The 14682-nt window shown below is 56.1% G+C and overlaps 1 protein-coding gene across 50 annotated transcripts in view; it reads left to right on the plus strand.

Moving 5' to 3' along the window:
• Positions 1-14682, plus strand: part of CELF4 (CUGBP Elav-like family member 4) — a 299708-nt gene that overhangs the window by 269489 nt on the left and 15537 nt on the right. For 11 of the 50 annotated variants that reach the window (XM_057526850.1, XM_057526851.1, XM_057526857.1 and 8 more), the window contains exons 5-11: positions 42-121; positions 560-703; positions 1627-1774; positions 3569-3718; positions 7447-7512; positions 9073-9156; positions 14166-14249. In XM_057526850.1, the coding sequence (XP_057382833.1) occupies positions 42-121; positions 560-703; positions 1627-1774; positions 3569-3718; positions 7447-7512; positions 9073-9156; positions 14166-14249 (756 nt within the window). Of the gene's footprint in view, positions 1-41; positions 122-559; positions 704-1626; positions 1775-3568; positions 3719-7446; positions 7513-9072; positions 9157-14165; positions 14310-14682 lie in introns of all 50 variants that reach the window. The other 39 variants (XM_057526853.1, XM_057526856.1, XM_057526863.1 and 36 more) reach the window with 10 other exon arrangements.

The following is a 14682-nucleotide window of genomic DNA, read 5'->3' on the forward strand; positions in this document are numbered from 1 at the left end:
TGGGCCCCGGCGCCGTGGCTCAGCCTCTCCCGTCCCCCCAGGGTGCGCCTTTGTGAAGTACTCCTCCCACGCCGAGGCGCAAGCCGCCATCAACGCTCTGCACGGCAGCCAGACCATGCCGGTGAGTGCGGCCGCCCCTGGGTAGTTGAGAGCGGGGGAGGGAACGGGGCAATGAGGGACAGAGACATCCCGGCCACCCCACGCATCCGCAGGGCCCCGCCAGCCCTCGCGTGCTCGGCCACAGGATGCCAAACGCTTGCGGTGCTCACAGCCTCCCCATGAGAACGGAAGGCACTGCCAATATCCGCATTTCTAAGACAAGGACATTGAGGCCCAGAGATGTTAAGGAAATGGCCCAAGGTCACCCAGATAGAAAAAGCCTGAGGTGGGGGGGGGGGTGGTTAAGACTCCAGACCCCTGGACGGAGGGTTGGTGCTTGTCACCGTGCCGCCTACCCCGCCCCCATAGCACCCCGTGGAGAGGACTGGGTGGGCCCAGGCCAGGGAGCAGAGGCGAGGCGGTTAGGGCTGGTGGGCCTCACGCACAGTCCTGGCTGCAGGGAGCCTCATCCAGTCTGGTGGTCAAGTTCGCCGACACCGACAAGGAGCGCACAATGCGGCGAATGCAGCAGATGGCTGGCCAGATGGGCATGTTCAACCCCATGGCCATCCCGTTCGGGGCGTACGGCGCCTACGCACAGGCAGTAAGTGAGGGCACAGCAGGGCGGGGCCGGGGAGGGCAGTTCTTCGCAAATCCTAGGAAGCACTGACTGGAACAGGGAGAGAGGTTCAGTGTCCTGCTGACACCACACCACCCCTCGTCGCCACTCATGGAAGGGTGTCCTCAGGCCTTCTGGTTACTCCTGGCAGGGGTCCTTTGAGGTGCCCCCAAGCCTTCCTCCCCTACACCTCCTCTGTAGTCCTCTCAGGCCCCAGCTCAGGCCCCGGCCCATCAACTTCTTTCTTTCACACTGGGGCGGGCTCTGCCAGCATCTCCCCTCAGCTGCCTCTGCAGACCTGCAGCCCCACATGGGTGGCACTAAGGTAGGCCAGGGTTCTGCTTCTAAAAATGCAAGCTCCCCTCACTTCTTCAGCAGGGTCCAAACTTGGCCACTTTCAGCAACCTCCCCAGTCCCCACTCAGCTCTGTGAGAACCTTGGGGGTGCCTGAGGTTTGATTTGTGATTCTCCTGTAGCTTCTACCCTACAGACTCCAAGTTAGGACCATTTTGAACAGACATCCATGCCAACTTAGTTCTACAGAGGCTCATCCAACGTGTCTCTAGAGCTTTGGATGTCACATCTCCATGAACGACAGGCCTGACTGGCACCCATGGAGCCAGTCCCCTTCCCCCACCTTCTACAACGTTAGAGTGCCAAGGACCTTACTGTTACTTTTGAACAGTTTTCTCTTGGGGGGCGGGAGGAGGGTGGTCTCTAACATCCACTGAGACCTAGGGCAGGTATGGGGAAGGCATCAGGGCTCTCTGGGGGTGGGGATCGGGAGATGTGTCTGAGCTCCCTGGGGTTCAGTGCCTAGCAGGCTGGTCTCTGGGAGCTGAACCCTTTGGTGGGGAGGGTCACCCCCCTGGAAGCGCATGATATTGTTTGCACTCCCTCTGCCCCAGCTGATGCAGCAGCAAGCGGCGCTAATGGCGTCAGTCGCACAGGGTGGTTACCTGAACCCCATGGCTGCCTTCGCCGCCGCCCAGATGCAGCAGATGGCGGCCCTCAACATGAATGGCCTGGCGGCCGCACCCATGACCCCAACCTCAGGTAAGTGGGCAGGTACCAACACAGGGCCTGGCCTGGCAGGAAAGCAGCTGGACCCACATCGGTACCTTTTGTTTGGCCAATTTTGGCTACCAATGGACCATCCTTTGTCAAGAGCACATGGTGTCTGGGCCCAAAGCAGGCCTTATCCTTGGGCAATGTGTCTCAAAAATGTTCTAATTCCTGAGGACCCATGGGAAGATGGGATGGATGTGGACCCCTTAATGTCTGTGATATGATTTCAGAGTGGTGAGAATTTCACTCACATTGTTTAGCCATATCAAGAAGCAATTCATGTTGATCTCTGGTATAGATATCTGGAAAGAAATTGACATGAACACATCTCCCTTTGAGGTTTGAGAGGGGAAGAGCCCTGCCCATCCTGTGACCCTGTTTGGCCCCTGGCCCAAGCACAGAAGGAACTCCATTTTTTCATTTCCCTTTAACCCAACCTAGATTCACTGACTTTTTCCAAGACAACCTCACAACAAGCAAGAGAGAACTGTAAGAGTTACTAAAGGACAGAGGGGTTGGAAACAGCTCCGCTTACAAAGCATGTTTTTAATTGGATCCTGGCTATTATCCAGTTCAATGATTCTCAACCAGGGCAATTTTGCCCCTCCCCCCCAAATATCTGGCAATGTCCTGGACATTTTTGGTTGTCATGACTGAAGGGGGGCGGTGCTACTGTAATCTGGTAGGTAGAGACCAGGGTTGCTGCTAAACATCCTACAATGCACAGGACAGCTCCCTACAAGGAAATGTGTGGCTGCAGATGCCAGTGGTTTCAAAGTTAAGAATCCCTGTCTAGCCCCAAGGGCTGAGTTCTCATTCACCAAGTTTCCTTCGCTATCTGCACTCAGGCCATAGCAGCAACCTTCCTGACATCCAGGAGCTATTCCTTTCCCAGCTAAAAGCTATAAAAGACTGTGCCATCTCTAGCCCCAACTTGAACACCACCCCACAGCTCTGGTTCCCAAACTAGGGACACTCCTGATGGCCTCGGGTCCTTATCCACAGAGATACCCTGCTTCCTACATGAAGAGGAAGGCCTTTCCAGCCTCTGGGGCCTCAGTACAATCACCATGCCACCCACACCTTGGTTTCCATCCGCCTGGTGTAGGGAGGGCACAGCATATTGTCATCTGACCCCAACTTTACCCCTGCCACAATGAGCATTACCACTGTCTTAAGAGGAGGAGGCCAGGGTGTCTACTTTTTTGTGTGAATAGGGCTGAGTCTGGACTCTGCAAAGGCCTTTCTCCCTCAATGCAAGGGAACACCACAATTAAGACTTCCTCCACCTAAGTATCAAGACTCCCTCATAGGGAGGCAAATCAGCCCCTCAGTGATCCAATTAAGATCAGAGAGCAGAGCCATAGCTTAGAAACCCCTTGGTGGCTAGACAAAGACCAGTCCATCCTGACTTAACTGGGGTGAGCACGAATCATTGAAAAAGACTAAAGGAAGACCAACTGTGGTCAAAGTCAAGGGCACTTAGAGGTCTATGTGCTGCAGGTCCAAGGTCAAGCAGTCAGTGGTAAGAGAAGTCTTTGTGGGGTAGGTGAGATTTGGACTCTGCTTTGAAGCATAGATATAGTTGGGGTAAGTAGAGTCATTACATACAGGGAGGTGATAACCCAAGGCCTGATTCACAGATAGGATTGAGTTGACGTGTGAGGTCCAAGTCTATCCCCAGGTCCTCGGAGCCAGCAGGGTGGAGCTCCATGGGTTGGCCTTCATCACCTTTGTTCTGTTTGCCTCCCCTTCTCCACCCATCTTCACCTCTGGAACCAGGTGGCAGCACCCCTCCGGGCATCACTGCACCAGCCGTGCCTAGCATCCCGTCCCCCATTGGGGTGAACGGCTTCACTGGCCTCCCCCCACAGGCCAATGGGCAACCTGCTGCAGAAGCTGTGTTTGCCAATGGCATTCACCCCTACCCAGGTAAGCACATCTGGTAGCTCTTCCTTCCCCATGCAACACTCCTCATCCCTTCTGTCCGTGCCCTTGCTGTTATAACAGGGAATGTGTGGCTTCCCGCCCTCTGTTCCTTGGTGGAACCCCAGATGGGATCAGGGAAAGCCAGCCTCCTGCCTTCCTTCAGGGAGCTCCTGATGGAAGAGAAGACAGATCCCTGGGGGTTTGTCAGTCTGATGGGTGAGAAAAAACTCCATTCCTGGGGCTCCCTCAGGGGAAAGGAGAATAGATGAGTCGTCCAACTCATCTAGAGAGAGGCTAATAACTGCAAATTACTTGAGAGTGAATTTGACCCAAAAGAAGTGAGGGGATAGAAGCTAAAAGAATAATCATATTTAGTATTAAATAGGAAAAGCCTCTTTGGGGAAGGAAGTGGAGGTATATAGATTGGCAATCTGGCTAGTACATAGCAGTTCGGTCCCTTGGTGCATACGAAACCGCGGTCAGAACTTTGGACAGAGGACCAGAGCTTTGGACAGTTCCTGGGTCCTACCTTCATGAATTCTGGCACACAAGAAGATCCAGGAGGCCTGTTGCTGATTAACTTTGTTCCTCTAAAATTTAGCAGTTCTCCTGTGGTAAGAGTGTCCAGTTGACTTTAAGCAGCTCACCTCCCTGGGTCTTGAGGACTGGAGCTGGGGAGCTGGGCCCAAAGCCCTAGAGTAGACTGGCAAGAGGCAGTGTAATAGCCATGAGGAGAATGCTGTCCTTCTTCCTGGAGGGCAGGTGATGAGGTCACAGAGTCCCCATGAGTACTAGTAAGTGTCCAGTCTGTGACAGATGAAAGGGGGGTGGCCCAGAAGGAGGGCAGGACATGGGCCTATCTCCTGGGAGGTCAAAATCCAGTCAGGAACACAATATGCATCAACAGAATAATGAGGCAATAAGGCAGAGTAGACTTTGGTCAAGAGTGAGTGTTCTCTGATTTGAGATGCTTAAGGATTCCAATGAAGGGAGAGTTCTCTCATTGTGTAGGCTGAGGAAGCCCAACAGAGCTTCCTGAGGAGGTGCTCAGATCAGACATTAAGTACGGATGAGCAAGGAGCACACTGCTATGGAGGTTGGCCCAACTAGGGCAGAGGAGGTCAGCCTTGGGGGACAAAGGAGTGCTTCCCACTCTGGTTGCCCATCAGAATCTACTGTGTGGCTTTGTAAAACCACAGAATCCCAAAGATTCTGATTTCACTGTCTGGAGTGAGGCCCAGGCATCCATAGAATATAAAAGTTGTACCAGCAGCAGAGTACAAGTTCAGTGTGCCAGAGAGAAATAGAGGAGAATTTCCTGACTTTGAACTTGGAGTTGTTCCTGATCCCATCTCAGTGCTTTTCCCACAACTCACCCCTCAGTGCATAGCAAAGAGACCAGAGAAGCCTAGAGAATGAAGCGACAGGGCCTGGAGGGGGATCTGGAGTGTTGTTTAATGGTGAAGGCTCCAGGCTGGGAGGGGCTTGGCAAGCTGGAGGTGGGAGAGAGCCCACCTATCTCAGGTTCGTGGGCTCCTCCTCACTCAGGCTCATGAGCTGGGAGATACAGTCCCCAGCACATCTGGGTGGTTTCACCACCCCCTCCCTCGCCTGCCCACAAGCCCATCTGGGTCTCTGGATTTTGACAAACCTGTTCCTTCCCCACCCCTACCAGCATCTGTGAGCTATTTCCCTCCTGGAATTTGGAAATGTTTCTCTCCCCCATTTGTAACAATCTGTCACATCCCATAAACAATCCCCTGCCAGAGCAGTAGGGAGGGATGGAGGGAAGGGAAGAAAAAAAGTAGTACATTAAAAAAATTAATTTACCATCTTTAAATGCAGAATTTGGAGCTGCTGTAATGAGCAAGATCCTTCAAAGTGCTCATTCTTTGGCAGTTACTAATGAGGTCATTAAGCAGAGAAGTAGAGAGGGGTCTCAGAAATGCTTTTCTCCACTTCCTAGCCCCAGGTAGCATCTCTTCTCTTCCCTTTACTCATCGGGATCATGCTGGAAGCACACAGTGTGGCTTTCACTGCCACAAAACACCCCTGAAGGGGTGGCTCTCACAAATGATAGGGACTGGTTATTTCTTCCCTATGTCACGGTATTTGCTGAGCACTTGCTATCATCCTGGCACTGTGCTGGGGGAGCTGCCATAGAAGTTGTGCAGGTTATATTTTGCACAGGGCACCAAAACTCTGCCCAGAGAAGAGACATCCTTTTTCTAATTGGCATAAAGGCATTCTGTGGTTGAGCAGCTGGGTAGCCCAAGAGGACAAGCAAGATGTGGCTCTCCCTCCAGGGAGCTCAGGCTGGTGGAAGAGTCAGGCAGAGGGAGAGGAGGCCACCTGCCAAACACCACCACCACTACTACCTCACCACTGGTAGCTCCAATGTCCACCGTGAGGGAAATAGAGGGATAGGGTTTTGTCCTGGACAACTCCAGGCAGGAAGGAGCCTGCATCCTTACCCATCTTCAGCTCCCCACTCTGGGCAGTGCCCTCCTGGGCCCAGCTCACCTGCTACCATCCACATGATCTCTAAGGACCTCTGACCCAGGACTTTCCCTTGCCCCCGAGAGACCCAGGAGCTATTGTTCCAGTGTAATGTTACTGAGAGGTTCAGGGAAGAGAGCTCAGAAGGGAAATTTGGGAATTCTTCCTGGTCTGCAGGCCCCAAAGCCTGGCACTGCCATTTAGCTTTGCTGGCCTGGGTCACCAGGCAGATAAGCCTGGATGGTTTCCTTTCTGCCTCCCTGTGTTCTCCAGCTTGCCTCAAATATACTGAGGCTGGATCTGTCCCCACCCATCTCCCCGGGCCCCCAAGGCCAGCCCACTCCCACTTCAGTCATCGCTGCCCTTGGTCACCAAAGGCAGTGCCCACCATTGGTCCATGCTGCAGCCAGGCTTTTGCCCACCACATTTGCAGACACAACAAAGGCAACAGAAGTGAACCAGGAAGTCCAGCTTCTCTAGGTTGCTTGCCAAAGTATCAGCCCAAGGGCCCCCGCGCACTGGGCAGTAGATGTCCCAGTCATGAGATCAAGTGTTAGAAGGTCCTTGGTCTTCTTGTCCTTTGGTGTCTGTGGGCACCGTGGGGCAGATCTATTTGTGTGGTCAGTTCTACTAAGGGCATGCCCAGGAATGAAAGACCTCTGTGCCTCGTGCAAACTCCCTAAGAATTTGGGAGGGGGGTCCCTCTATTTGAGTAGGCATGGGTGGCCCAGGAAGAATGGCAGGATGAGGCCTCCATGCCCTTTCTTTTGCCTAGCTGGGCTCTGCCCCTGAGTCCTGCTGGGGATAAGTGAGGAGGAAACCACCCTCCTGATAGCCTCTAGCGCCCTTGCCCGCTTTCCCATAGCCCTTCTCCAGGGCCAGGTCCCTCAGGTGTCTCCCCACCAAGCCCCTCATGGTCAAGCCCTTCTGTGGTGTCTCCTTCCCTGCCCTTCCCAGCCTTCTGCATGAACCACCCCTCTCACCCCCGACCCAAGCCAGCGGCAGCCTGCATCCCCCAGCCAGGGTAAACAGCTTTCCACCCTACTAAGGGCCCCAGGCTGAGGAAAGAGGAGCCCCCATTCAGGGTTCCTGCCTCGGATGCCCTGCCCCAGGACAGAGACCCCAGTGGCTGCGAAGGCAGTGCAGCTGCAGCATCGTGTCCAGGGGTGTGGTGGGAGAGGAGCTGGTTTGGGTAGGCTTCGCTGACCTCTGCCCCCTTGGCTCCCCTGCAGCGCAGAGCCCCACCGCCGCGGACCCCCTGCAGCAGGCCTACGCCGGAGTGCAGCAGTATGCAGGTCGTTAGTATCCACGCGTCCCCACGGTGGTCCCCCGGCTGTATGCACCTCCCCATGCCTGGGCATCGGTGCCCCCTACCCAGCCAGGCCTGGGCCTAGCACTGTGAGGGAGGGGGGAGCAGGGCAGGACTGGCCAGGAGCTGTGGTAGAAGGAGGGAGTGTTATACTGACGGAGACCCCACCCCCACCCCCGCCGGGCTCCCTCCCTCTCTGCAGGTGCCCCTTGGCCTTCAGGCAGAGCTTACTTAACCCTAACCCAACACGGCAGTGGTGGGTGGTCTGAACATGTGATGAGTTGGTGAGCCAGGCTAAGCTTTAACCTTGCTGTGCAGTGACTCATCTTTGAGGCCAGATTTCCCTCCCCCGTGGTGCTGCCAGGGCTGGCTTGTCCAGGAGCACCAAGCCTCCCAGCAGCACTGCGGTGAGGCCGGAGCTAGGTGTCACTGGCTCAGAAAGCACAGATGCCTGGGTTTCAGGGAAGGGAAGCAGTTTCCATCCCCCCCCCAAGCCATACACAGGCAACAGGAGTGGGGCCCGAGCAAGGAGAACAGGGAACAAGGGAGGACAGGCAGCCAGAGGTAGAAAACAGGAGAGGCCAGCAGATGGCCTTGGGTCACTGAATGGGAAGGTGATGAGCTACCGTAGGAAGCCCAAGGCCAGCTGTCAGCCACGCTTCTCTCCCTCCCCTGGGCTGGGCAACACACAACACACACACACACACACACACACACACACACACACACACACACCCACAATCATCCCCGCCCAGCCAGTGTCCTGCTGTCTGGCCTGGTCCGGGTCCCTCCTTGCTGTGTTTAGGAGCCAGCAATGTCTCCCCTGAGGGTGATGGAGCTTCCAGGCACCATGGGGACCTGGATAAAGCGGGCTTCTCACATCTGGAGTCCAGGGGAAGCTTTCTCCTTCACCTGCTGAGCCCCCCTGAGCCCCTTTGGGAGCCAGGCCAGGCTGAGGAGGGGGCTAGCCACTCCTGTCCCACCTCTGACCCTTTCCAGTTGAATATAGAAAGCATCAGATTTGTTCAACTCAGTCCTCTGCCCCTGGGGAACCACCCACTGGCAGGACCCCAGAGGCCAGGCTCACACCTAGGGTGGCTCCCGTCTCCCACACAGACGCCATCTGCGCGAGACTGAGGGTATGTGGCCAGAGTCAGTCGTGGCTCAGAGAAGGGGGAAACCCTGTGGGTTCCAGGTGGTGTGGGGCGATCCCCTCCAGGGCATTCTGATGTTTTTGATTATCCGTCATTGTGGATTATCCACACGTGGGTTGTCCATCGCAGATTAAACTTGCCTCCCCCACGCACACACCAGCGTGCGCGTGCGCACACACACACACCAGCGCACATATACATCTTCTAGTCTTCCCTTTGCCGCTTCTCCTTCATTACTGCTGAAAACTGGCTTTATCTTAAAAATGCATTTTTTCGCTGGTCTGCTTTTACTGCTCAACACTGAAATTTCTCTCTTTCTTCCTGCCTCTCACCCTGTCTCTCTCTGTGTCACTGTCACCGTCTCTTGCTCTTGCCTCTTCTCTTTGGCCCTCCAGCAGCCGCCTACCCTGCTGCCTATGGTCAGATAAGCCAGGCCTTTCCTCAGCCACCTCCAATGATCCCCCAGCAACAGAGAGAAGGTGAGTCTGCCAGCGGGGCTCCTACACCTCTTCCCCCCTTCTCTCCCCAAAGAGGCTGCTCGCCTGGGCCTTTGGCAGGGGTGTTCCGTTGGCAAGGTGACCACATCTGCATTGTGTTGAGGGTGAGAGGAGCTGCGGGACGGTGAGAGGCAGCGCTCTCCAATCCAAGCGCGGAGGTGCACTGTCACGGGCAGCTCTGTAAACCCAGGTGAAGGGAGGTCAGGAAGGTGGGGTCCTGGAGGAGGCAGGATCCAAGAATCTCCCCTCCCTCGATGGGCAGCATTTGTCCAGTGGCAAGGAAGGGGAGAAATATGAATGGTCATGGCTGGGGTGGTGGGTGGGAGTGGGGATGCCAGTTCATCAGGGACAGAGGTTGTACTTTCCAGGTGAGAAGGAGAGTCAGCTGGAGCTCCCAGGGCAGGACTCCATGGGCAGGTGAGGGGATGGGGTCCCCCAGTGTAGGCCTAGTGAAAGAAGGGGATCCTGGAAAGCCACATCTGGAGGCCCTGGTGTGAACAGGGCAGCAAGGCCAACGGGCCTCGGGAGGCTGGGACCTCGTAAAGAATCTGAGTTCTCCCATTCCAGAGTCCGGAGCCCCGCAGGAGCCGGATAACAAATCCACGCTCGGGGATGCAGGGGTTCTCGCAGAGCTCAGTTTGATGGGGTCCTGTCTCTCCACCCCACGAAAAGGGTCAGCCTGCCAGTGAGGCCACCACACCTGCCCATGCAGCCCACGTGGCCAGAGGGTTCCAGTGGTTTCCATATCGCTGGCTCGTAGCCCCTGCGGCAGACTCTCCCAGAGCTGTGGGATGTGGGCTAGTCCTGGAAAGCACCCCGGGGTCTGCTGGTCCAAAGCCCTGTGGTCAGACAGGCCCCGAACAGGCCCCAGAGCCTGGATGGTTGAAAGGCTGGTCTTTGAAGCAAACCCTTCTGGGTCTGACTCCCAGCTCAGCCCCTCCTCTCTCAGCCTGGTGTCCTCACCTGTAAAATGAGGACAGTGATGACCGTTCCCTAGAGGGGTATGAGGGCCAGACTAGCTCAAGTCTGCCTTCCGAACTCCACCAATCGCCTGCGGGTTTCCCACCATGCACACCGCCCTCCCCTCACCAGTTTGTCACCCTCTCCAAAGTTGTACGTGAGGCATTATCTTAGTTCACATGCACCGGGCAGCTCCTGAAACCTGTGTCATCAACCTCCCTGGGCCCATGAGGATGAAGCTGCAGGAACCCAGAGGGTGCACGGTGAGGCCCCCTGCTCACTCCTGCAGCCATGCTGCAGCTGCTGCAGCTCCGAGTCACGCCTGGGCCCACTGGTGAAGTGGGGGTGGACGATGGCCCATCAGCTTGCCTCTGCCAGATGGTCTCCTCACTGGGCTGCGGCCCTGGAGCCTGCCCTGCCCCCGCCCTCCTCCCTCCACTGATGCCTTCCAGCACCACATCAGTCGGGTCAGGGCCACAAGCGGTGGGTCCAAGAGTCCAGCATTGCCTGTCCCAGGCCCAGAGCAGAGAGCTGTGCCCAATGGCCCTTACTGCTTTTGTCACCCCACTGGCTTCAGGCTGACCTGCCCTCACCTCGTAGTCAGTGCCCTGTATCACTCTGGCCTGTGGCTCAGAGGTCTCTAAACCCTGCTACACACACACACACACACACACACACACACACACACACACACACACAGCTGCAGGTCAGCTACCACTGGCCTTAAACACTGTCCCCCCATCTGCTCCCTGCCCCGCCCCCTACATCATACTTTGTACCAACCCATGAGTCTAGCTCTGAACTCTTTCACATACCTTCTCTCCATCTCCGAGCAGCTTCAGCTCCCCCCACCCCCATGCCCTGCTCCCTAGAGCAGACCCTGTGTGGCCAGTCCCCACTCCAGCCTCCCATCGGGCAGGAGGATCTCCCACTGTTGTCCCCATCCTCCCTGACTTGGGTGCGCTGCGGGAGCAGGGCATGGGGAGGGGAGCAGTGAGATGTGAACCTAGATGCCTACAGAAGCACGCTGCATATAAGGGCGAGCTCATGGTGCTGGAAGTGGGGTCTTCAGGGAAATCTTCGGGGTCCTGAGGGAGGAGGACTCCCCTCCAGCATGTAGAGATGGGGTGACGGGCATTTGAGGCAAGGAGAACAGCAGGAGCAAAGGCATGGGTGCTGCAGAGTCTGAGGTGAGCCTGGAAATGGGGTGAAGACAGGCTGAGAGTGGGTTGGAGCCAGACCAAAGCCATGTCCAGTATTGCATGAGGCATGAACAAGAAGGCTGTGCTCCTCCAGCCATGCCAGTAGTTAACCTCTTTCCACTGTGGTCAACTCCCCTTGTGTCATGCCATTGAAATACCAGGACACACTGGTTGCTGGGCAGGACCCTCCTTCCAGCTCCCTTGTCTTTGAGCTGAGCCTGAAAACAGATGCCTGAAGACCCTGAGGCTGTCTGCCCACAGACCAGCCCAGGTTACTGTGCCAGGGGCTGCAGTGTGGTCCAGGGCAGTCACTTTCTGTCTCTGGAGCTCCGTTTCACCATTTGTCAGAAGGCTGGGTTGGACCAGATTGATCTCCAAAGTCCTGCGGTTATGCCGTCTGGATGCTCTATATATAATCTGGGAATTAGGGTTCCGGGGTTGCCCGAGTAAGACAGTGTGTAGGCTCACTGTTGCGGGGTGAGGGGCAGGGGGCTGGGAGAGCCGTCCCTGTGGGGCTCAGCCACACACAATGCTGATGGGACTGAGCCCAGAGGCTCTACCCTCGAAGGCTCCTTGTCTCTTTAAGGAGAACAGAAATAACATCCACACAAAGCAGCTTGCAGAACTTGAACTTGTAGGGAGGGCCCCAAGTTCAAGGTGGGTGTCAGCGTAGGTTGGAGGGGTGGGGTAAGTCTGGAAGAGTTGGGATGGGAGGAGGAAGGGAGGCACGTGCTGGGGGAGGGGAGTAGGAGGACGGGGGAAGGCAAATGCCCCTGCCCCTAGAGAGCACCCCCTTCTGGCTGGAGAGAAAGCTTCCCAGACCTACCCAAGAAAGAGCCTCAGACTGCAGAATATGGGCTGTGGACTCAGGGAGCCCCAGGAAGGGAGAGGGTGTGGGGAGGATCTGGGTGGGACTCTGGAGGAGGTGTGGATTAGATGAGGCCTTCAAGCTGGTTCCTGCTGCAAGGGGACTCACATCTAGCTGGGGACCATCAAGGGACACATTCACAGAGTGTGAACCAGTGAGAACGTGCCACGGTTGGAGGGGAGGGGGTGGGGGCAGGGCCACTAGAGCTTGGGGAGTCCGGCCCTGGGACCCCTGGCAGTGGGTGAAGGAGCTCGCTTGCGCCGGTTCTGAAAGCGCCGTCAGCTGGCAGAGCCAGCAGTCCAGGGAGGGGAAGCCGGAGGCCGGGGATGGGCAGATGGTGCAGGGCAGGGACCAGGGCCGAGGAGGTCATTGGTTCAGAGGGAGGCTTTGGTGGTCAGAGGACTCTTAGCTGTCAGCTCTGAACCTCAAGGGGGTGCAGATAGATGGAGGAAGGAAGTTAGGAGAGCAGGAGGGGAGAGGAGAGGAAGAGAAGGGCGGAGAGATTCCAGAGCTGATGATTTGCTCCAGAACCAGGTTATCTGGCAGCCTCACGCGTCCCAGAGAACCAGGGTGCTGGCTGTGAAAGCCACACGGCAGCCCACGTCGGTGCCTTACAGTCTTCACTTTTAAGATCCTGCCTAGTTTCTACCAGCCTCTGATCAGAACCTCGTTCTTATCCAACTCTTAGCAAGTGCAGCTGTTTCCTCTGCATGTCCTCCATAGGCTGGAAACAAACATTGAAATGTCCACACTTTAAAAGGTTATCTGTGGCATACTCTATTTTAGATGGCAGGAAAAAAACGTAGGAGCTTGGAGAGATTTCCCATTCAAAGAGTTAAAATTGAGCATTTTGGTCATTTAAAAAGAAACATGTGAGTCTTTAGCTATCTGCAAATTTCAGAAATCCAAAGACGTCAGCGGGGTTCAGGGTTTCTGGGGCACTGAGATGAATGATAGGTAGGTAGAGAGAGAGGAGGGCACAGACTATGGAGGCAGACAGCCTGGGTCTGGGTTCATATCCTGGCTCCATTGCCTACTAGCTATGTGACTTGGCAGGTGACTTAACTTCTCTGGCTTCAGTTTTCTCTTCTGTGAAGTGGGAATGACAACAGCCTCAGGGCTGCTGTAAGGATTAAGTGAATTAACATTCAAGTAAAGTGTGTAGAGCAGCCTGGCATGTAATTCATGCTACAGAAGTGGCAGGGCTGTTACTGCTGTAATGAAACGGGAAGCCTTTTATACCATAAGGCTCATGGTACCCTGGCTTGTGGGTATCTCATCACGGATCCTTGCAGTGAAGCCCCTTCTGCTCACCTAGCTTGCTGGAGGAGGTGGGATCAACCTTGGTTTCCACCTCCAAGATCAGGGCTGACTTTAAGGTTCGGGGCAGCAGAGGGTAGGGCCGTTGGGGACCAGATGGAAAGCAGTGGCTGCTGTCCACTAGGAGGATGGGGATTCCAGGCCCCAGAGTCCTGCCTGTGGGGGCTGAAGTGAGGCTTCCAGAGGCCCCAGCGCCACAGGCACGACTGCCCCAGGGCAGTTCCCTCCGACGTCCCCTGAGCAGGGGCCCGGCAGGTCTCCCTACCCCTGTCTCTTCTCAGCATCTCCCCTCCATGACTGATCAGGCCTTGGCATGTTCACCCCATTCACTGGTTGACTCCACCCCTGGAGCCCTAGAGTTGCAAGGCACCCTGTTATGGATCCATTTTGCAGAAACGGTCACTGAGGCGCAGAGAGGTTCAGTGACTTGCCAAGGGCAGAGCGGAGACCAGAGTTCAGACCCGGGGCTCAGCAGCCCCCCCTTTTCCGTGGCCACTTTTGGATCTTGAATGAGACTCCCCCTCCTAACCTCGCCCCCACCCCTCCCTGCTGCCGCTGCCTAACTCGCTCACCTCTCCTCTGTCTCTCTCTTCCCCCACCCCGCCATCCCTCCTCCCCCGCCCCCCCCCCCCTCACCGCAGGGCCCGAGGGCTGTAACCTGTTCATCTACCATCTGCCCCAGGAGTTTGGGGACGCTGAGCTGATGCAGATGTTCCTCCCTTTCGGTAATGTCATCTCCTCGAAAGTGTTTGTGGATCGGGCGACTAACCAAAGTAAATGCTTTGGTGGGTAAAGATAACAAACCAACTTCACCTAGGACAGGGTGGTGCTTGCACCAATTTACCGGTGTCCGACTGCGTTTAACCTGCTCCTTCACATCGGCCCCCACCCCCAAGTGCTCCCTGTGCCCGGCCTCCAGCCTCCACCTCTCACCCCTCTTCTCTCTTCTGTTCTTTTCGCTTCTTGGCTTTCTCTGCCCACCCCCCCGCCCCATCCAGCCCCCCTACCTCCTGTCCTGGTCCAAGAGATAGTCTCTCCTCCCAGGCGAAAAGTTCCATTCCCAACGACTGAGAAGGGGAAGGGACCCACCTTGGGCAGGGGTGGAAGGGCAGGGAGCAGAGCCTGGCAACACCCATTCTCCCAGCGCCCCTCTCCTCT

This window comes from Balaenoptera acutorostrata, chromosome 13 (assembly GCF_949987535.1).
Source record: "Balaenoptera acutorostrata chromosome 13, mBalAcu1.1, whole genome shotgun sequence".
NCBI lineage: Eukaryota > Metazoa > Chordata > Mammalia > Artiodactyla > Balaenopteridae > Balaenoptera > Balaenoptera acutorostrata.